The sequence below is a fragment of the Psammomys obesus genome, unplaced genomic scaffold (assembly GCF_907164565.1).
Source record: "Psammomys obesus unplaced genomic scaffold, mPsaObe1.curated_primary_1811, whole genome shotgun sequence".
Taxonomy (NCBI): Eukaryota; Metazoa; Chordata; class Mammalia; order Rodentia; family Muridae; genus Psammomys; species Psammomys obesus.
In genome coordinates this window covers 2,456,307-2,480,113 of record NW_026590511.1, presented here as the reverse complement: position 1 = coordinate 2,480,113, position 23,807 = coordinate 2,456,307, and the positions used below count along the sequence as shown (strand labels likewise).

The following is a 23,807-nucleotide window of genomic DNA, read 5'->3' as shown; positions in this document are numbered from 1 at the left end:
AAACAAATGAAAAAATACATCAAAAAGATCTAGCTTTGGCAAACCGTAGGGCATTTTCTTAGTTATTGGTTGATGGGGAGGTCCCAGCCCATTGTGGGTGGTACCACCCCGGGCTGGTGGTCCTGGATTCTTAAGAAAAGCAGGCTGGGGAAGCAATGGGAAGCAGCCATCCTCCATGGACTCTTTATCAGTTCCTGCTACAGCTTCCTGCCCTGTTTGAAGAGGCTTTAGTAACAGGAGAAGCTTTGGTAATTGTAGCTGTGTATGTAAATTGAATATCCTATTTAGGAACTTAAAAGATTCATCCTTATACTTCTGTTGTTCTAGAACTACTTCTAGTACCATAATCTGCATTAGTCTCAGTTCTGTAGATAACAAATTTTATAACATGTATCTCTATATGTTTAGAAAGAGAGTTTATTAGGATGACTTACAGGCTGTTGTTCAACTAATCTAACAATGGCTGGACATGAACAGAAAGTCCAAGAATCCAATAGTTGGACAGACCACAAAGCTTGATGATTCAGCTGGTCTTCAATACAGGCAGGAGTCAAGAAGAAGCAGGCTCTAGTGCCAGTGAAGAAATGGACTTCCTACCAAGAAGAGGAAAATCAGAGAAAGAGCAAAACTCTCCTTCTTCCTTTTCCTTATATAGGTTCCAGCAGAAGGTGTGGTCCAGATTAAAGTTATCCTCATATCTCAAGATCCAGATTAAATGCATGTATCTCCCTATCTCAAAGTTCTTGATTAGGAGTGGATCATCCAATTTCAAATTAGCCAAGAACCCATCACAGGTGTGCCCTCCATGTTTCAGTTTTATTTAATTCCAGATATAATCAAGTTAACAACCAAGAACAGCCAGCACAGGGAGGTAGGGCATGAATCCCAGGCCAAGATCTACTCAGTGGATCCAATGTTGAACTCAGGGTCTCATGATTTACACAATAAGTGTGCTTTTATCTGTGACCCATCTCCCCAGGTTCTGTTCTTTTCTGAGTTATTTTCATAACACCCACCATTTCTGTTTTATTCCAGAGGAAAGATTTCCAGGTTTTCTCTGACCGCTGGCATTTCCTTTTTTGTTTGTTCTAAGACAAGGTTGATATAACCTAGGGTGATCTCACACTCAATTTTGTATATGAAAATGACCTTAAATTCCAGAGCTTACCAGTGCTGCCTCCTGAGTGCTGGGATGACAGACAGGAGCCTCCATGCCAGGATTTAGCCATGCTAAGGGTGGAACCAAGGGCACTGTGCATCCTAGGAAAGCAGTCTATCAAATGGACCTTAGTCCTGGCCCCTTTCTTCTTTCATATGTTGATATTGATGCCTCTCTCTCTGCATATCCCTCCAATCTGGAGGCAATATTAATATAGCACACTTGGACAAGAAGGGGTTGATGTCAAAACAGTCATTGATCATCTGGAATCTTTTAGGAAATTCATATATAATAAAATCTAAAAGTGGTCCTACCTCAACATGTTAGTCTCTTGCTTTTAAGGGATGAAAACTGGGCATCTTCACTAATGCCTGAAATTTCATCACATAGAATATGTGGTCCCACCATGTCAGAGCTATATTGAGATTTCAGGCCAGTTTGGACTACAGTGTAATAACCTGTGTAAAAGAAAATGAAAAAATGGATAAAATGGAAAAAATCCAGCCTTCCTAAACTGTGAATTCATAATTCATTTTATCCTAGTGTATTGCATTTGGTGTGTCAAGGCCATTTAGTGCTGTCTGGTGCAAGAGCATTGTCATTATCAAACACAGGGATAAGAACTTAATATTTGGGGGGGCCAAGATGGCGGCGCCGGGAGAACACCGTGTCTGAGAAGCGGGACAACACACTTCATGCAGCGACCAGGAGACTGAACTCTGGGACCTAAAACAACAGCGATCGTGTTTCCCAGGTGAGGAGAGGCTCCCACGGAGGGGGAATCTGTCGGGTCCACTCTCGGCTGCCCAGGGAGAACCCGGAAGAGAACCCGGCTAACACGGGTTTTCGGTCTCCGGGCTGGTGCCGCAAGCCTGCATATCCTGATCACTTTCCCAGGCTGATCGGTGGGCACAAGAGTGCCTGAGAGTGGAAGTCCCAGTCGCAAAAAAAAACCCACGGGGAAGGAAAGTTGCCAGACTGGTCATGAGTCACCCAGTCTTTCCCTGGAAGGTCTCTCCAACCACAGGTACCTGCTGCCATCACAACTGAGCTCTTACCGTGCATGGAGAGAAGCTGCGCACCGCTCAAAATCCCTACTCCCTCTGGGGAGGAGGCAAAAGGAGGCCAGCAGAATCTGCCACGGACCATATTCTCTGTACCCCAACCCGAGATCGGGCCTGAGAAAACCCAATCCTTTCGGGCACTCCCCAAACACCGCCATACCCCTGCCATGGCAGAGCAGAAGGATAAACAGGTGCACAGCAGCTTCACAGTGCTAGAACTCCAGTGCTGCCGGCTGCTCCTAGCAAACAAACTACAGCTCGGGATCTGGGACTGTGGTCATTCTACATGTCCTGAGATTATCCTGGGTCCAGCGCAATAAGATCTAGCAGCAAGTTCTATCACCGGCGCCCCACACCCCCCCCCCGACCCCTGGCAGAGAAACGCCGCCGGCTCAGGGCTCAGGATCCGACTGAGAAGCCCCAACCCCTGCTGGCATTCCCCTGAGAGCACTTCCATAAGCTTGCCCTAGCAGGGGTGAAGGTCAGAGGGGGAGGACAGAGAGGCAGGCTGCCAAGGACACAGCACCCTCTCTCCAGCTCAACCAGCGGCCCCTAGCAGAGAAACCCAAGCTCTGGATCTGAGGACACTCAACCCTACCTGGTACACTCTTGGGATCAGCAAACATAGATTCTATGGCCAGGCTGCTTCTGGCAGAGAGATCTGGGCCTGGGATCAGGGATTGAGTACACTCAACCTAACTCTTTCCCGTGCCATCCAGGGACCAGTCAACATAACCCCTCCTGGCAGAGGGAAAGGACAAAGAGGCAGCACACAGGAAAGGTGGACACCAAGTCCTGCAGCCACAGTGTCACAGAGCTGACTGTTAGCCTACCCGTGCACTTCCGCAGCAGGACCAAAACAGAGAGTAGTGAGCAAGGGGAACCCCTGTGCATTCCAACTGGTCCTGCAAGAGAGTGAGTGAGCCTTCTAGGGAGAGATTGCCCCAGACCCATGGCCTCTCCACAGAAGCAACCAGACGAGATCCCTGCCACCCACACCCCTAGTGTGGGCATCATAGGGATTCTTGGGATAGCGACCCCAACATTGAAGCCTCTGCCTTGGGGGTCCACCAGTGTAATCCAGGCAAACAATCCCTGGATCTCAGTCAGAACTGCGTAATAGTGGCTTGCAGGCCACTGCAATAGTCAGAGAATCCGCGCATGCACACTGCACCCGCTAAAAGCGCACGCAAATAGCGCCAGCGTCACATTCCTTACTTAGGCAATGAAACAATATTAAAGCTTAAATCACACATTGATCCTAAAACCCTAATAGTGGGAGACTTCAACACTCCACTCTCACCAAGGGACTGATCAACTAGACAGAAAACAAATGGGGAAATAAAAACACTTACAGAGACCCTAAATCAAGTGGACCTAATAGACATCTACAGATCTTTTCATACAAACTCAAAAGAGTATACCTTCTTTTCAACACTGCATGGAACCTTCTCCAAAATAGACCATATAGTTGGTCATAAAGCAAATATCAACAGATACAAAAAGATTGAAATAATCCCTTGTATTCTATCTGACCACCATGGACTTAAGCTGGACCTCAACAACAACAGAAATAACAAACAGCCTACACGCACATGGAAACTGAACAACTTGTTACTCAACGACAGCTGGGTTAAGGAAGAAATAAAGAAAGAAATTAAAGACTTCCTAGAATTCAATGAAAATGAAGGCACAACATACCCAAATTTATGGGACACATTGAAAGCAGTGCTCAGGGGAAAATTTATAGCACTAAGTGCCTGCAAGAAGAAATTCGTAACATCACATACAAACAACTTAATGGCCCAACTGAAAACCCTAGAAAAAAAAAAGAAGCAGATACTCCCAAGAGGAGCAGAAGGCTGGAAATAATCAAACTCAGGGCTGAAATCAGTCAATTAGAAACAAACAAAACTATTCAAAGAATCAATGAAACAAAAAGCTGGTACTTTGAGAAAATCAACAAGATAGACAACCCCTTAGCCAAACTAACTAAAAAGCAGAGGGAATCTATCCAAATCAACAAAATCAGAGATGAAAAGGGTGACATAACTACAGAAACAGAGGAAATTCAAACAATCATTAGGTCATACTACAAAAGCCTATATGCCACAAAATTTGAAAACCTAAATGAAATGGACAATTTTCTTGATAGATTCCATCTTCCAACATTAAGTCAAGATCAGGTAGAAAGACTGAACAGCCCTATATCCCCCAAGGAAATAGAAGCAGTCATTCATAGTCTCCCCTCCAAAAAAAGCCCTGGGCCAGATGGCTTCAGCGTGGAATTCTACCAGACCTTCAAAGAAGTGCTCACACCAATTCTCCTCAAACTATTCCACAAAATAGAAACAAAAGGTACATTACCAAACTCATTCTATGAAGCAACAGTCACCCTGATACCTAAACCACACAAAAACCCAACAAAAAAAGAGAACTTCAGACCTATCTCTCTTATGAACATTGACGCAAAAATACTCAATAAAATACTTGCAAACCAAATCCAAGAACACATCAAAGATATCATCCACCATGACCAAGTAGGCTTCATACCAGGCATGCAAGGGTGGTTCAACATACAGAAATCCATCAATGTAATCCACCACATAAACAAACTGAAGGAGAAAAACCACATGATCATCTCCTTAGATGCTGAAAAAGCATTTGACAAAGTCCAACACCCATTCATGTTTAAAGTCTTGGAGAGATTAGGAATACAAGGCACATATCTAAACATAGTAAAGGCAATATACAGCAAGCCTATAGCCAACATCAAACTCAATGGAGAGAAACTTAAATCAATCCCACTGAAATCAGGGACAAGACAAGGATGCCCAATCTCTCCCTACCTCTTCAACATAGTACTTGAAGTCCTAGCCAGAGCACTAAGACAACTAAAGGAGATCAAGGGGATACAAATCGGAAAGGAAGAGGTCAAAGTATCACTATTCGCAGATGATATGATAGTATATATGAGTGACCCCAAAAATTCAACCAGAGAACTCCTCCAGCTGATAAACACCTTCAGCAAAGTGGCAGGATACAAAATCAACTCAAAAAAATCAGAAGCCCTCCTGTATACCAAAGACAAAACGGCCGAGAAAGAAATTAGGGAAACAACACCCTTCACAATAGCCACTAATAACATAAAGTACCTTGGGGTGACACTAACCAAGCAAGTGAAAGACCTGTTTGAGAAAAACTTCAAGTCTCTAAAGAAAGAAATTGAAGAAGATCTCAGAAGATGAAAAGATCTCCCGTGCTCATGGATTGGTAGGATTAACACTGTGAAAATGGCCATCCTGCCAAAAGCAATCTACAGATTCAATGCAATTCCCATCAAAATACCAACTCAATTCTTTACAGACCTTGAAAAAAGGATTCTCAGCTTCATATGGAGAAACAAAAAACCCAGAATCTCCAAAACAATCCTGTACAACAACAGATCATCTGGAGGTATCTCCATCCCCCATCTCAAGTTGTACTACAGAGCAATAGTAATGAAAACTGCATGGTATTGGCATAGAAACAGAAAGGAGGATCAATGGAACCGCATAGAAGACCCAGAAATAAACCCACACACCTATGAGTACTTGATTTTTGACAAAGAAGCCAAAACCATTCAATGGAAAAAAGACAGCATCTTCAACAAATGGTACTGGTCCAAGTGGATGTCCACATGCAGAAAAATGAAAATAGATCTATATTTATCACCCTGCACAAAACTAAAGTCCAAGTGGATCAAAGACCTCAACATAAAACCAGATACTCTAAATATGTTAGAAGAAAAAGTGGGGAAGAGTCTAGAACTCATTGGCACAGGAGACAACTTCCTGAACAGAACACCAACAGCACAGGCTCTAAGAGCAACAATCAATAAATGGGACCTCATGAAACTGAAAAGCTTCTGTAAAGCAAAGGACACTGTCATCAAAGCAAAACGCCTGCCTACAGATTGGGAAAGAATCTTCACTAACCCTTTATCTGACAGAGGACTGATATCGAGTATATATAAAGAACTAAAGAAGCTGAAAAGCAGCAAACCAAGTAATCCAATTAAAAAATGGGGAACAGAGCTAAACAGAGAATTCTCGACAGAGGAATATCGAATGGCAGAGAAACACTTAAAGAAATGCTCATCCTCATTAGCCATTAGGGAAATGCAAATCAAAACGACCCTGAGATATCACCTTACACCCATCAGAATGGCCAAGATGAAAAACTCAAGGGACAACACATGCGGGAGAGGTTGTGGAGAAAGGGGAACCCTCCTCCACTGCTGGTGGGAATGTAAACTGGTACAACCACTCTGGAAATCTATCTGGCGCTTTCTAAGACAATTACGAATAGTGCTTCCTCAAGACCCAGCTATACCACTGCTAGGTATATACCCAAACTTTGCTCAAATACACAAAAGGGATATTTGCTCAACCATGTTTATAGCAGCATTATTTGTAATAGCCAGAACCTGGAAACAACCCAGATGTCCATCAATGGAGGAATGGGTACAGAAATTGTGGTATTTTTACACAATGGAATACTACTCAGCAATCAAAAAGGAGGATATCATGAAATTTGCAGGCAAATGGTGGAATCTAGAAAAGATCATCCTGAGTGAAATATCCCAAAAGGAGAAAGAGAAACACGGTATATACTCATTTATATAGACCTATAAGATATGATAAACATAATGAAATCTGTACACTTAAAAAAGATCATCAAGAGAGCAGACATGGGATGAGATGATCAATCCTTGTTTAGAAAGATAGATGGGATGTGCATTGAACGTATGACAGGAGTCTCTTGAGCGCATTTGAAAGACTCTAACTAGCAGTGTTTTCAAAGCAAAGACTCATGACCAAACCTTTGGCAGAGTACAGGGAATCATAAGAAAGAAGGGGAGTTAGTCTGATGAGGAAAGGATAGGAGCTCCACAAGGACCTAATATATCTGGGCACAGGGTCTTTTCTGAGACTGACATTCAACCAAGGACCATGTATGGATATAACCTAGAACCTCTGCTCAAATGTAGCCTAAGGTAGCTCAGTAACCAATTGGTTTCCCATAGTGAGGAGAACAAGGTCTATTTCTAACAGGAACTCAATGACTGGCTCTTTGACCTCCCCACCGCCCAAGGGAGGAGCAGTCCTATTAGGCCACAGAGGAGAGCTTTGCAGCCAGTCCTGAAGATACTTGATAAAACAGGATCAGATGAATGGGGAGGAGGTCCCCCCTATTAGTGGACTTGGCAAGGGGCACGGTGGAGATGAGGGAGGAAGGGAGGGACTGGGAAGGAATGAGGGATCGGGACACGGCTGGGATACAGAGTTAATAAAATGTAACTGATAAAAAAAAATAAAATTAAAAAAATAAAAATAAGAACTTGATATTTTTACATCAATTTATGCACATATTTATTCAGTGTAGGCATATGTATATAAGGATATACAGCATGGTGGGAAATGACAGTACAAAAGAGGTCAGAGGAGAGTGTGCAGGAGTTGGTACCCTACGGATTTCACAATTTCAACTTGAGTCATTATGTTTGGCTACAAGGACCTTTAAGCAATCCTGCTAATACAGGAATTGGATGTTTGAATTTCTTCCTTTCTTGACACTTACAAGCAAAAAGTTTCAGTGAAGTAAAATAGTACCATCAGATATTATAGAATTTTTATCTTATTGCAGTACCATTCACACAAGTGAAACTCACCATTTTAACTTACTTGGCTCACCATTGACAGGACATTATGTAGCCATCACTGCTCTAACTCAGAAAAACACTGGATTATGTGAAACTATTTCTTAAAAAAACAAAAACAAACAAATAAAACATTTGCAGGTTGTGAAGGCACACCCTGTCATTGCTCTAGAGACAGTGGGACCTGGGAGAAGGAAGCCCGAAAATGAGAAGGATCAAAGTCTCAAACAATAGCCAACTTCATTCAGAGGCCCAGAGAATTTATGCTCTACAGGTTAAGAAAGGTCACATGAATGAACTCATGAATTCAACCTCTTGACCTCAGTTTCTTCAAAACATGGAATTGTTTTTTGGAATGTGTTTTCATGCTTCTCTATGGAAAAACATGTTTTCTGAGTCTTGCATGTCTTCTGAGAGTATACTGTTGTAAATGTTTTGGTTTATGATATGTAAACATGTTTTTGTTAAAATTCCAAGTTGGGGATTTTAGTTTGTTCATACCTGTTAAGTGTTTTGTGCAGAGCATGGTCTTTGCCAGATGGAATTAGTTGAATTCTGAGGACTTTGAAGGATATAAATACGACATCCCAGAGAAAGAAGGTATGACTGCTTGGAGGAGAACTGCTTGCTGCATTTGCCATTTACTGAGTTGCTGGTTACCTGGACTTATGGATTTCTGGACAACTGATATTGGTATTTCCCCAGAAGGATAACAAGTTTAAAAGGCAGAAGTGTGCACTGGAGTTAAAATTTTGAAATAGGCTGGGTGTAAGAAGAAACATTTGTAGAAGTTCTGCAAATTTATTGCTGAAGGAAAAAGTTAAAGTGGGGTATCATCAGACCAAAATTTTTCTGAAATTCATTAGTGAACTTCAGCATTCTCATCCTCCCATAAGAGAATTAAGTTCTGGGCTTGCAGATTTCTCCAAGAGGTACAGATTGGGATTATACTGGTGATTTTAAAGATGTGGCTTCTACTCCTGCTGGCATCCAAACTTTAGGAAAAGCACAGTGCATTGCTCATCTGTTGATTTCAATGTCAGTGCTTAATTGGGTAAAGTCTGCCCAGGAACAGGGAAAATGTTCTGAGTCCTCAGATGTATACTAGATAGAATTACTAAACAGGAACCCACCATAACTCTCTGGATAGCTAGCAAGAAATCTGAGGGGCTGATGGACACTTTGCCAAGTTTCAGTTCTTTCCTATAAACCTTGGCCATCCACTGACCTCTTCAAACACCCAAGCAGAGCTCAGAAGAGTAGTAGTATCCCATGGGCCTCAAAAAAGTTCAAAAAATTTTTTAAACATTTTTTTAAGACAGCATTTCTCAGTGTAGTCTTGGCTGTCCTGGACTCTGTAGACTAGGCTGGCCTTGAACTCACTGAAATCCACGTGCCTCTGCCTCCCAGAGTGCTGGGGTTACAGGCATACGACAGTGCCCAGAAAAAGTCTTAATTGGAAATTGATGAAGGTCATCATGTTCCTTCCAGGGTTACATGCTGCAGGGTCTGGCAGTTTATTTATGGGGAAGAGATGTTCATCAAACCTATGTATGCATATCTTTGTGCCTAATAACCCTGCTGTAAAGATGATGCTCTCACAAAGATGGATTTTTGGAAATGATCTGGGAAAAGAGTTGCAGTAAATAACTGAAATTTTAAATCCTATTTCAAAATCTAGTAGATCAGATTTGGGGTATTTTTCCTAGAAGCTGCCTAAACATGTCATGCTGATCCTATAACCTGGCTTTCTGAAGGTCTCATCTGGGTAGATCACTGAGCCCTTAAAGAAAGAAAGAGAGAGGAAGAAAGAGAGAAAGAAAGAGGAAAGAAAGAAAGAAAGAAAGAAAGAAAGAAAGAAAGAAAGAAAGAAAGAAAGAAAGAAAGAAGAAAAAAGAAAAGAAAAAGAGATAATTACTCTTGGACCAACTTGAAAAACAGCATATGGAACAATTCGACAGGTGATGGAATTCTATTTTGGTGATTAAGAAAAGGTAAGGAAAATGGCACTTGCAGCAGGATCTATGCTGAGTAAACACGACCAGATAATTAATGGAACCTTTACAAGCAAGCCTTCCAACAACTAATACTGTTCTTAAGGAATGACCTATTACAGTGTTAGATTTAATGGACTGTTTCTCTATTATACCTTTGCATTCTAAAAAGTGTAAGAGATTTGCTTCTGGTGTATCTTCTTTTTATTTATCTGAACCAATGAAAAGATATCATTCAGAAGTTTTACCATAAAGAATGACAAATAGACCAACTTTGTGTAAAAAAAAAAAAAATATGGCCACTGCGTTGAAGAGAACTAGAGTTGTTTCATCTTGCTTTTGTTATGTGAATGATATTCTGCTTTCTGCTGAAAATAATAAAATGCTACAAGATTTGTTTGCTGAAGTAAAATTGGATTAACTCACTATGGATTGATTATAGTCCCAGATAACAACCTAAAGGAAGCATGAGAATTTCAGCAAGCTTTCATCAAAATGCTTCAGCACTGATCAGTAGTTTTCAATAAAAAAAGCAGGCTTAGTTGACAGTTAAGCAATGTTTTTCATATGTAAAATTTAATATTATGTCTCTACTCTCATGACTAATCCAGGATTATTGCCAAATCATATTTGGTAACATAGATTATTACTCATGTCCCTGTTTGGGGAGCTGAAATGTGTTAATATTATTGTGAACAATTCTTTGCTAATTTTTCCTGTTCCCCTATCAGAAGAGGTTAAGGATTTATTACCTTTTTATTCAGAGCTTTTTGCTGTTTCATTGCCAAGCCTTTAAGGAATTTTGCCAACAGTTTGATATATTCCACATCACAGGCATCTCATATAACCATTAGGGTCATATTATACTGTGAAGAGCTAATAGACAACTAACATTATTGAAAAATAAAGGAGGGGACGAAGAGTAACACGGCTTCCTCACAGTAATTACCCTTTATTATGTATACTTTAAAATTTTTACAAGGCAAGGATGACCTCACTGCTGCAGAATGAGCCCCTGGGAATAAATTCAAAGACATGCTTCTTGGGAGGATGTTATGTCTGATCAAGGCAATGACCCAGACTTATTAATTCACTGGAACCAAGGCTATGTTTATGCTTTTCCTCGGGGCACTAAAAAGCCTTTGTAGGCACTTGAAAGTCTGACTCTACCTATGGAAGACTGACAAAGAGCTTCCAAAATATCTGCAGAGGCTACACCTTTAAAAAGAAAATGAAGGTGATGAAGTTGTGGAGCCATGAAGAGACACATGAAGAGATAGTTCTCATGAGGTCAAAGTATATACAATGACAAAACCAACCAAATAGTACAAAAACATGTTTTTCCTAACAGACATATAAAGGACACTTTAAACACTCAATTGAAACATCAAACAGTGGTAAGTAATCTGAAGTAAATTCACTCCTATCTGCAACACCTGAGAGGAGCACAAAAGTACATTTCAAGAATAATTTTGTATTTTGAAGACACTGAGGTCACAAGACTCTTGTATTGTTTTCCTGGAGTGTTCTCCCAAGCACTCAGAATTCTCCTCACATGACATGATTCTAAGACTATGTTCCAGCAATGCACACAAATCACTTAAAATTTTAAAAAGCAGACACGACGAAAGCCCTTTTCAAAATAGTCACACACACATATCTGATGTCTGAAGAAGGCAGAAAGGTTCATCAAATCTCTGAGACCAGTATTAATACATCTGATCCATATGCTCAGAAACCAAACTTGGATACCCAACAGCAGCAGTGGACTACTACTACTCAGCAGACTCCTGAATCCACACTCCAGCCCCCAAATATGTCATTAGAATGCTAAAGATTAAGATGCCTCATTACTCCACTTTCTATCACTTACAGGTGATGAAAATCTCTTCTACATGGTCATTGAAGGATTAAATAGATTTCTATCACTCTGTCAATGGACTGGGTGCATTTCATTTCATTGTCAATGTCTACATAGTTCTCTGGGTGTGAATGAAAAGAATGAAAGACTTACATATGCAGAGAATAGTCCAGATTATGGTAGGGCAAGTTCCGTAATGTTACATACACCTTTTAAAACTGATTATTATTTTATGTACATAGGTCTTTTTACTTGAATGGGTGTTTGTGTGTTAGAGCTCCTGGAGTTAGAGTTGTTCTACACTTCCAGGTGAGAGAAAGGAATTAAACGGGGTCCTCAGGAAGAACAGCCAGAGTTCTTAATCTCTGAGCCATCTTTTCAGAACCACTCACCACCACCACCACCCTTTTTTTTTTTTGAGACAGCACATCTCTACATAGCTAAGGACATCCTGGAACTATGTGGGCTAGGCTGGCCTCAAACTCAAGAGAAATACTCCAACCACTCCAACCACTACCTCTCAAGTGCTAGGATTACATGTGTGTACCATTCCAGCCAGCTATGTTTAAAAAAAAAAATGACCCATCTTTGACTCAGAGAATGAAAAGATAATGCAAGATTTAAAGAAGAACCCACATTGTTTTGTTTTGAACAGTAATAGTTGTTGGAATTTTACAATGTATTAATTCCAACTGGTAAATTGTGTCCTATGTTCTCAATATTTTGGTTAATTTAATTTCTTTTATCTCTTTAAAACTTTTAAAGTATATGTATACACCTGTGCCATGGTGTGCATGTGTCAGAACTCAGTGGCCCTTATTTCGGTTCCAATAATATTTATATTGTGCTGGTGTGTGGGTGTGCATACAACCTGAGTGTACTATCCACATAAAAACTTGCATGAGATGTGAGTATCCAAGAGAATGAACTCAGGTCATTAAGCCTAGCAGTAACCACCATTACTCTCTGAGACAATTCTCTGGCATTCATTTGTTTCTGAGAAAGTGTTAAGAACAAGAATTTAGCCCTCAGAATAAACTAATGCAAAAAAAAAATGACAAAATATGATTTTCATTTGCAATTAGATTTTATTATTCAAAATTTCCTACATTCCTATATTCTTGGCTATCAAAATGTTTACAATTTGAAAAGGAGACAGTACTTTAATGATGGAATGACTTTACTAATCTTATTCATGCACCAGTGAGAGAGCTCAGTGGGGAAAATGAATGTGGTATACAAAGCTATACCTCATCTATTAGATTCCTGAGGGATTTTTTTGTATGATTTTTTTCATGGGTTTGAAGAATACTGAGATGTATAAAGGCTTTACCACATTGGTTACATGCATAGGGTTTGTCTCTAGTATGACTTTTTTCATGCATGTAAAGACTACTGCAATATACAAAGGCTTTACCACATTGATGACATTTATAGGGTTTCTCTCCAGTATGAATTCGTTCATGATTTTGAAGATAACTGGGACGTGCAAAGGCTTTACCACATTGGTTACATTTATAGGGTTTCTCTCCAGTATGAATTCTTTCATGCAGTTGAAGACTCCTACGATACGCAAAGGCTTTACCACAATGAATACATTTATAGGGTTTCTCTCCAGTATGAGTTTTTTTATGCAATTGAAGACTACTGCGATAGGCAAAGGCTTTACCACATTGACTACATTCATTGGGTTTCTCTCCAGTGTGAGTTCTTTCATGCACTTTAAGATGACTGTGATATCCATAGGCTTTACCACATTGATTACATGCATAGGGTTTCTCTCCAGTGTGACTTTTTTCATGTATCTGAAGATAGCTATTACGTGCAAAGGCTTTACCACATCGATTACATGCATAGGGTTTCTCTCCAGTGTGACTTCTTTCATGCATCTGAAGATAAATGCCACGTGTAAAGGCTTTACCACATTGATTACATGCATAGGGTTTTTCTCCAGTGTGACTTCTTTCATGGATCTTTAGGTGGCTGTTATATGCAAAGGCTTTCCCACACTGATTACATTCATAGGGTTTCTCTCCAGTATGACTTTTTTCATGTGTTTGAAGATGACTGTTACTTGCAAAGGCTTTACCACATTGATTACATGCATAGGGTCTCTCTCTAGTATGAGTTCTTTTATGTATTTGAAGACTACGGTTACATGCAAAGGCTTTACCACAATGATTACATTCATAAGGTTTCTGTCCAGTATGATTTCTTTCATGGAGTTGAAGACTGCTGCAATATGCAAAGGTTTTACCACATTGATTACATTCATAAGGTTTCTCTCCAGTATGCGTTCTTTCATGTATTTGAAGAGCACTGAAACATTTAAAGGCTTTACCACACTGGGTGCATTCATAGGGTTTCTCTCCAGTATGAATTCTTTCATGCATTTTAAGATGACTCTTACGAGTAAAGGCTTTACCACACTGATTACATTCGTAGGGTTTCTCTCCAGTATGAGTTCTTTCATGCCTTTGAAGACTATCGTTACATGAAAAGGTTTTACCACATTGATTGCATTCATGGCATTTCTCTCTAGTATGAGTTCTTTTATGCCGTTGAAGATGACTGTTACGTGTAAAAGCTTTATCACATTGATTACATTCATAGGGTTTCTCTCCAGTATGAATTCTTTCATGCATTTGAAGAGCACTGAAACATTTAAAGGCTTTACCACATTGAGTACATTCAAAGGGTTTCTCTCCAGTATGAATTCTTTCATGTATTTGAAGATGACTGTTACGGGTAAAGGCTTTACCACAGTGATTACATTCATAGGGTTTCTCTTCAGTAGGACTTTTTTCATGTATTTGAAGATAACTGGAACATACAAAATATTTACCACATTGAAGATATTCATACTTTTTCTCTCTAGTATTAGTTCTACCTACTTTATGATGACTGTGACATGCAAAGACTTTATCTTCTTGATTACAGTCATAGGATTTCATTTCCAAATGAGTTCTTTGTTGTACTTCTAAAAAGGCTTTATCATATTGATTATATTCATAGAGACCCTCTTCATTATAGGTTGTCTTCTGTACTTCAAGATACCTGTGAAGGTTAAAGCTTTTACTACTTGGCTCACATTTATCACTTCCTTTTCCCATATGAGGTTTTTCATTTCTTTGAAGAGAACTGGAAGAACTCAGAGCTTTCCCACACTGACTGCATTCATAACATTTTCCTGTAGTGGGAGTCACAATGCATGTGCAAAATGAGGCAGGGCAGACAGAAGATTTTTCACATTCCTTGTACTCACAGGGCTTTTCTCTAATGTTAGTATTTTGATGTATTCCCACTGAATCTGGAAAACCAATTACTTGTAAATGTGAATCCCATTCATCTTGCCTTCTCATAGTGGGGATGACCACATATCTTCCAATTGTTCTGGGAAAGAGAGAGGTACACGGCTTCTTTCCATTTTTCTTAGGATCATGGGGTTTGTATCCAGAGGAATAGTTGATATACCTATTAAAGGAATAACAAATAAAAGGTGTTCACATTGCATTAACACAGTTTAACTTTCTGTTCCTCATAGCCATGTGGTGTAGGGTTCAAGATTTTCTACCTCAACTACCTACTTGATCTTCATAAACTGCCCCTCTCACTAAACTATGGTAAGTTATACGAATACGTAAGTAACACTAGATTTACTATGGACAATTTGCCTGTAACCCATTTAGGACATACACTAATCTCCTAATAAATGTGCCTATCTTTTCTTACACTTGAATGGTGTAAAACAAAGGGGATGGAGTTTTATAACATGATTCTTTTTTTAAAAAGATTTATTATTTATACAGTATTCTGCCTGCATGTGTGCCTAAACACCAGTAAAGGGCACTATATATCATTATAGGTGTTACGAGCCACCATGTAGTTGCTGGGAATTTAACTAAGGACCTCTGGAAGAACAGTCAGTGCTCTTAACCTCTGAGCCATCTCTCCAGCCTGCCATAACATGATTCTTATGAGGCTATGATTAAAACAGTGATACCATTAAGGCCTTGTTTCCTTTTCTTGTTTCTTAAAGGAACACTTTGCAAACACTCATCAGCTACCTGATACAGAGGAATATGGTATTGTGAGCATTTAATAATCATTACAAACTTGTGCTTGTTTATACTTTTTTTTTTCACTAAAAGTTCAGGATATATTAAAATTTCTTCAAAGGCATACATGTATTGGCCTGCACATGAAAATTACCTTCCATTTCTTCTAGAATTTTGATAGTGTTCTTCAATATTCTGGTCTTTCCATTTGTAGCCTAAAATACAGTATCAGAAAATAAATGTTGCTGGAAATTATAGAATATTTAAATTATTATCTTCAGTGAACAATGCCTGATTTATTCAACATAGTCTTCCTCTTTCACAATCAAAATCACAGAATACCAATCACCAAGAAAGGCTTGTCCCTTTAAGTTAAAAAGTGAAGGAAAATTTGCATTATTACCTATACAAGTAAGGTTCCAGTAGGTTTCCAGCATCACATCTTTGTAGAGACGCTTCTGAGAAGTATCCAGCAAAGCCCATTCTTCCTGAGAGAAGTTGACATGCACATCTTCATAGGTCACTGCATCCTAAAGTACAGCATATACATGTATTTGTATATATATTATATACATGTAAATACATGTAATACATATGCAATAGAAGTGGTGAGATTAGCTGCGTTTTAATTGTACATTTCATTGAATATATATTTATATAATTCTGTGTGCTCAAAAAATTAATTCCATGTCACAAAATTTCAAATGCAATCACCAACTCATTTTAAAAGGAAACAGAAAAGGAGAATCATGCCTCTCATTTCTGTGTACACTGAATAGAATATGCCATTGCAGGAGAAATGCCTACTAACATATACAAAGGGACATGCAAACAGAGCAGCAATACAGAGTATACATTAGCAAAACTGTATCAAAATTACTAACTTCAAAAATGATGGGAAATGGGTATGGTGATGCTCAACTTTAATCCCAGACTGCAGGAGGCAGAGACAGGTGAATCTCTTTGAATTCGAGGTCAACTTCTCCAAAGAGTTAAACATTCACTTCAGAAATATACTTAATGGGAGTGACACAGTATAAACTGTAAGTATAATACAATGCTCCTATAAAAAAGATGTTCTGTAGGCCTCTTGCATGACGGTCTCTTTGACCTCCCCACACACACATCAAGGGAGGAGCAGCCTTGCTAGGCCACAGAGGAGGACATTGCAGCCAGTCCTAATGAGACCTGATAAACTAGGGTCAGATGGAAGGGGAAGAGGACCTCCCCTATCAGTGTACTTAGAAAGGGATAGGGAGGAGATGAGGGAGAGAGGGTGAGATTGGGAGGGAATGAGGGAGAGGGCTATAGCTGGGATACAAACTAAATAAAAAATAAATTAATTAAAATTACATAAAAAGATGTAGTTTTTATAAGTTACTGAATGCCAAGTCAAAGAGTTCTACAAAAAAATTAGTAAAGGAAATAGTGATCGTAAGAGAAAAAAAAATCAATATCACTAGGAAAAAAATAGACTATATAAAGATGATCTACAATGAAGATCAACTGTTGTTTTTGCAGAGGAACTGGATCAATCACCAACCCTTACTTTGAGACTCCCAACCACTCCAAACTCAAAGGCAAGACAATCCAATACTCCCTTCTGACGTCAATGAACACCAGGCTTTCACATGGTTCACATTCATAAATATAGAGAAAAGACTCATACACATGTTTTAAATATTAAAAAATATTAAAAACACAATGAGGGTAGGAAGAATGTTAGAAACTCTGACATAAAACCAGAGACTCTAACCTATTAGAAGACAAAGAGGGAGAAAGTCTGGACTCACTGACATAGAAGACAACTTTCTGAACAAAGCACCAACATCACAGGCTATGAGATAAACAATTAATAAATGGGATCTCATGAAACTGAGAAGCTTCTGTAAATCAAAGGACACTGTCAATAAAACAAAACGGCTGTCTATAGACTGGAAAAAGATCTTCACCAACCCTACATCAGACAGAGGACTGGTATCTAAAATATACAAAGAAATTAAGAAATTAAACACCAACAAATCAAATAATCCAATTAAAAATGGGTACAGAGCTAAACCAAGAATTCACAACAGAGGAATCTCAAATGGCTGAGATACAGGTAAAGAAAGGCTCAATGTCCTTAGCCATCAGAGAGTTGCAAATCAAAACGACTCTAAGGGCGCAGCTTTACCAGGCCACAGAGGAAGACAATGCAGCCAGTCCTGATGAGTTCTGATAGGCTAGGGTCAGAGGGGAGGAGGACATCCCATACCAGTGGACTAGGGAAGGGGCATGGGAGGAGATAAGGGAAGAAGGGGGTGGCATTGGGAGGAGACAAGGGAGGGGGCTACAGCTGAGATGCAAAGTGAATAAACTGTAATTAATATAAAATTATTTTAAAAAGAAAAATATCCTAAATGATATTAAGGAATAAGACATCATTTATTCGTTTTATTATTGCCTAGTACAATAAAGTACACAGTATTTGTGTTTTGTTTTGTTTTGTTTTGTTTTTTTTAAAAAAAAAGGCCCTAAGATTCCATCTTATACCAGTCAGAATGGCTAAGATCAAAAACTCATGTGAAAATACATGCTGGAGAGGATGTGGAGAAAAAGGAACACTCCTCCACTGCTGGTGGGAGTGCAAATTTATACAACCTCTCTGGAAGACAATCTGGCACTTTCTCAGAAAATTGGGAATAGTTCTACCTCAAGACCCAGCAATTCCACTCCTAGGCATATACCCAAAAGATGCTTCACCAAACAACAAGGACATTTGCTCAACTATGTTTATAGCAGCCTTATTCATAATAGCCAGAAACTGGAAACAACCTAGATGTCCCACAAATTAAGAATGGATACAGAAATTGTGGTACATTTACACAATGGAATACTACTCAGCTATTAAAAACAAGGACATCATGAAATGTGCAGACAAATGGATGGAACCAGAAAAGATCATGCTAAGTGAGGTAACCCAGACCCAGAACAACTCACATGGCATGTACTCACTAATAAGTAGATATTAGACCCATAGTACAGGACAACCATATTACAATCCACAGACCCAAAGAAGCTAAGGAACAAGGAGAGCCAAAGGGAGAGTGCTGGAAGGGGAAATAGAACAGACAGCAGAAGTGGATGAAGAGAGGGAACTGGGCAGGAAAGGAATGGAGAAGGAAACAAGGGTGGTGATCAGATGTGGGGTGGGAGGTGAGAGAGCTGGGAACAAGAAGGGGAACTGGGGAGGGACATCTCTTTGTCAAGCTGGAGGCCTGCAAATGAGTAGGCTCCTGGGAGGATATGGGTGTGACCCTAGCTGAGACTCCTAAGAGGGAGGGTCATGAAGACTGAAGTGACCAACCTCCTAGCCAGGCAGGACTAGTGGAAGGAGGGGAACAACAACCCACTGACAAAACCTTTGATCCAGAAATTACCCCCTGCCTACAAGAAGTGCAGGGATAATGGGGTACAAAGATTGAGGGAAGTACAACCAATAATTGGCCTAACCCGAGACCTACGCCAGGGTAGAAAGCCAGTCCCTGACACTATTAATGATACTCTGCTATGCTTGCAGACAGGAGCCTAACTTGACTGGCATCTGGGAGGCTCCAGCCAGCAGAGGATTGAGACAAATGCTGGGTCCTGCAGTCAAGCATAGGGTGGAGCTCTGGGGGTCCTGTGGAAGTGTTGGAGGAAAGTTGGAGGGACCTAGAGGGGTCAGGAACATCACAAGAAGACCAACAGAGACAACTAACCCAGTACCATGGGTTCATTCAGGGACTGAGACATCAACTAAGGAGCATACATGATCTGGACCTAGACCCCCCCCCCCCGAACACATAGCTGATGGGAAGCTTGGAGGCCTCTAAACTCGGGTTTAGGTATGTATCTTTTCTGTTAGTGCGGCATTATTCCTTGTTTCCCTCACTACACAGCTGCATTTCTAACTGGGTATAAGTGTCACACAAGCATACTAAAGTTTTAAATTTGATTCAATGACTTTAACAGGTGAAAATCTGAAAGTCTAAATTCCAGCCAACATGGAAGGTCAGAATATGTCTAATCACAGCCCAGGCCACATTCAACTGGGATAAAATGGAGTCAAGCAACACTTTGTGCCCAGGAACTGAGGAGAAGGTGAAACACCTGGATGACCACACTTGGCTTCCACAGTTACAATCTGTGAGGTAACACATATGCATGGACTCAACTGTCTCTGCCTGAGGCCATGGAAATCTTTCCTAATGTTCTTTAGCTGTGAGAAGTCTACCTGCCTAGGCCATGCCATAGGTACCATCTCCTCCTGTATTCACGCTAACCTCTCGAAAGTGTCTTTATAAAGAAAAGGCTGTAACACTATACATTTAACCTTGGAGAAGTGTGGGTCCGACTCAGATTTGTACCTGATGGAGGCTGGGCTCTCCTTATCAGGGAGCTGAGCTAACCTTGAGTAGAAGGTAACCATGTGGTTTGCTGCCATCTTGGCTATTATGTCAATATAATACACCAATACAAAATCTGAGCTATAGATTCAACAATGTTCAATAAGAAGTATCACCGTGTATGCTACCAACAACAGGAAATTGGTGAGAAAAGGTCATAATGAATTAAAAATAATCAACACACAAGCCTGGATAAATACTAAACTCAGAGACATCCTCTGACTTCAAAACTTTGAAGAAAACTGCAATAGAAAAGAGAGAAAATATAAAGAGAAAGAAAAAGAGAGAGAAGACAAAAGAAAATATTTTCTCCAAAAGGGGAGCCAACTCCTCTAACTGGGATACAGGCTTCCTTAATATAACCTTTCCTACCCTAAGAACAGATTAAACAATTCAAGGCCTTTAAACTCAGGTTCAAGTACATACTTTTTCTGAGTTCATGGTATTATCCCTTGTCCTCCTCCCTACCCAGTTCCCTCAGAAAACCAGAAAAACCTGTCTGTATTGTACTGTCTGGGAAAGAATAAAGAGATCAGCGGGACCTGAGAGCAAACATAGAAAGAACACAGACACACACACACACAAATAAAAGGGAGCAAATGTTGACGAACGAGGCCAGGAAACCCAGTAAGTCTGAACTTACTAACATACGTGACTTGGACCACCGTGGCATCTACATGCAAATGTGTTAATAACACAGACTTTCCACCCGCACAGAATTAACTGCGGACGGAGCCGACACCTGAATGTCAAGTGCATTGCTTCTAGACGACACTGGAGAAAGAGCTCTGCGAGTCAGCACACCTGCTTCCCTGCAGACAGTAAAAGCGGCTGAGGCTCGCTGCACGGTAACGTCGGCAACGAAGTTTTCACGCAAGGCTCCCTAAGCCCTGAGGACGCGCAGCCAGGGGAACCAAGTCATTCTGAGGTCCCGCTTCTGCCTGGGATTTGCAGGGACCTCAGGAACTCACGGAACCTTACGGGAACACCAGGGCGCCAAGTCCGGCCTCTCGTCCCCGCCCCCGGGGCAAACCCACTCGGGCTCCCGCGGCTCCTCCCCGCGTGGGGACGGCGGCCCCGCTCACCATGGCGCGGACTCCGAGCTCGCCCCGCTCGCCTCGGCTCCCGGCAGCGGCTCACAGCGCGGCTCTCCGGACAAACTGAACTTGCCTCAGTACATTAGCTGAGTAAGGCGGACCGGAAGTTCCCGCCTCTTCTGCCCGGCGGGTTCGTCTGGAGGCTCTGATTGGCTAATGGGGCCTGAGTGACAGGAACATCTCTCTTTGGGATAGCCCGTCTCAAGGCAAGAACTGTCCCAAACCTGCGGAGATTGGCATTCCAGTAAAATTTGCGCCTGTTGCCGTACAGGCAATTCCACTAGCTTAATCTCAGGGACCTAGAAACGGCTCATCCCCTGCCGCCATCACTTGCCGTGGGGGACAGGTGCGCCCGATTCTCTAGGCGTGTTCCGCGAGATAAAAGGGCCTGCCCCCTATACCAACTCTTTCTCTGTTCCCTGTGCTCAACCTTTCTCTCCCTCTCTCTGCCCTGGTGGGGGCTCCCTGTCTGTCTGCCTGTCTGCATGTCCACTTTTCTGAGTCTATCCACAGGACCTCACTGCTCCCCCTCCTCCCAAATACCTTTTTTACACCAGATGTATAATAATGCCCCTGACATAATTTCTCACAGCTTGGATCAGCCTACCAACAATACTCCCAACCCCGGCCTCTTATATTTCATAACAGAGTCGTCCTTGCGCTACTCCTGCACTCAGTAGGCACCGCTCCTTGACTTAGGCATAAGGTCTCTAACATATGCTGATTATTAAACAATGTGAAATGGAGTGACCCACAGCTGAAAGGGCCCAAGTCCAACCAGGTCAAATTTAAACCACCTTCTTGGTATAATGTTCTTGTGGAATGGCTAGAATTCACTCTTGTTCATTCACATGCTGATTTCTCTACCCCACTATCTGGTTCCAGACATTGCGTTGCGGTGCTTGTTGTAGGCATCACCTGTCTCAAGTTTGTGTGAACACGCTAGTATTTGTTCTCTGTGTTGCCAATAAAAACAACCAGCCAGTGCTAAGCAATGGAGAGCATAGGTTTGGGACATCCTGGTCCAGAGGGGAAGATAAAGATGGGAGTGGGAGGAATATCGGAGAAGAGAGATCTGAGAGGAGAGGACTTGGAAACACCAGGAGAGTTGCACCAGACCTCCTAAGATATAAGCAAGCATAATGTGGGAAATCTGAATGGGAGGATGCTTTGCGGGCTTGGAGGTTTAGGATGGAGTAATTATTCCTAGCATTGTGCTCTAAGTTAATTAAATAAATCCTAGTCTCTGTATGGTGATTTGGGTATACAGCTAGTTTAGTAATAACCACTGTTTAACTCAAAGATAAATCAATATTAAATATTAATAATCAACAACACCTGATTGATATTTACCAAGAATTAGCAATCTTAAAAAGGCTCACCTGGATTGCTCACACCTCTCTCAGCTGAACATTAGTAGGCAAAACACTAACAAGTTCCCAGCCTTCAGTGGTAACACTGGCATATCATGCCAGCACTTCGGAGCTGTAGTCAGGACATCATTCATCAAAGTTTAAGCCTGGTGTACAAAATGCATTCCAGGACATCCAAAGCTACAAGAAGAAACTGTGTCTCTATAAACAAATAAAGAAACAAACAAAACAAACCAGCTTGGTTTAGACACCAAACACCAACTATTAGGGGCCCCAAAGATGAGGTTACCAGGATGAAGACCTGGGATGAGAAGACAAAGAAAGAAAGTTTGGCATCAGTATGTCTTGCATAACCTGATAGCTCATATTAAGCAATTTTATTCAGATGTACAACTCTGATACTCTATTTACAGGTGGAGAATGGGACAGTCATCAGAAAGATAACTTAGCAATGTTGTAGAATAACACAGGATACCTCAGAGTGAGCACACAGTGGCCATGATAACCACAGCCTCTCAGGGTCAAGATCCTGCTTCCCTTGACTCCTTCAAGATGCTTGCTCAGGCACCACACCAGATATCCCTGACTGCCCATGAACAGGACACAAAAGTCATGTTCCCTTGGTGCTTTCATCAGCACAGTTGAGAAAGCCTGCCACAGGCCTGGTTCCCAAATGGACCACCTCCAACCTAAGCAAAAAAAAAAAAAAAAGTGAAGAAAGTGGAAACAGAAGAATCAATGCATGGAATGATAGGGCTTAAAATGAAAGACTAGTAGAGATTGGAGATTAAAGTCACATAACAGGGAATAAGAAAATATTAACACCAAAAGTGCATTTTTCTACACCATAATTGAAACACTTTCAGCCAAACTACTTCTTAAAAGAAGACAGACTCCTATTGCTAACTTTTCATATGAATTTAGGACTGAGAGTTGTGGTTCAGTCCTGGAATCCCACCACATGGAAGGCTGAGACAGGAACATCACTAGTTTAAGGCCTGGTATGACTACAGACTGTTGTGTTGACAAAATAGTTGGGGAATTTAGCTAGACACTGCCTCAAAATAAATTTT

The 23,807-nt window shown here is 40.9% G+C and overlaps 1 protein-coding gene across 2 annotated transcripts; it reads right to left on the bottom strand.

The window, feature by feature from the left end:
- Positions 1-12,866: 12,866 nt before the first annotated feature.
- On the bottom strand, positions 12,867-21,413 carry LOC129677098 (zinc finger protein 431-like). Of its 2 annotated transcripts, XM_055607706.1 has the most exons (4): positions 21,350-21,413; positions 16,241-16,367; positions 15,992-16,052; positions 12,867-15,253 (listed from the first exon to the last, which is right to left on the bottom strand). In XM_055607706.1, the coding sequence occupies exons 1-4, from the start codon at positions 21,350-21,352 to the stop codon at positions 13,024-13,026; spliced, it is 2,421 nt and encodes an 806-aa protein (XP_055463681.1). In that variant the 5' UTR covers positions 21,353-21,413; the 3' UTR covers positions 12,867-13,023. The 2 variants fall into 2 exon arrangements, with proteins under 2 accessions (XP_055463681.1, XP_055463682.1); XM_055607707.1 differs by lacking the exons at positions 15,992-16,052; positions 21,350-21,413 and having other exon boundaries at positions 16,241-16,320.
- Positions 21,414-23,807: the final 2,394 nt, after the last annotated feature.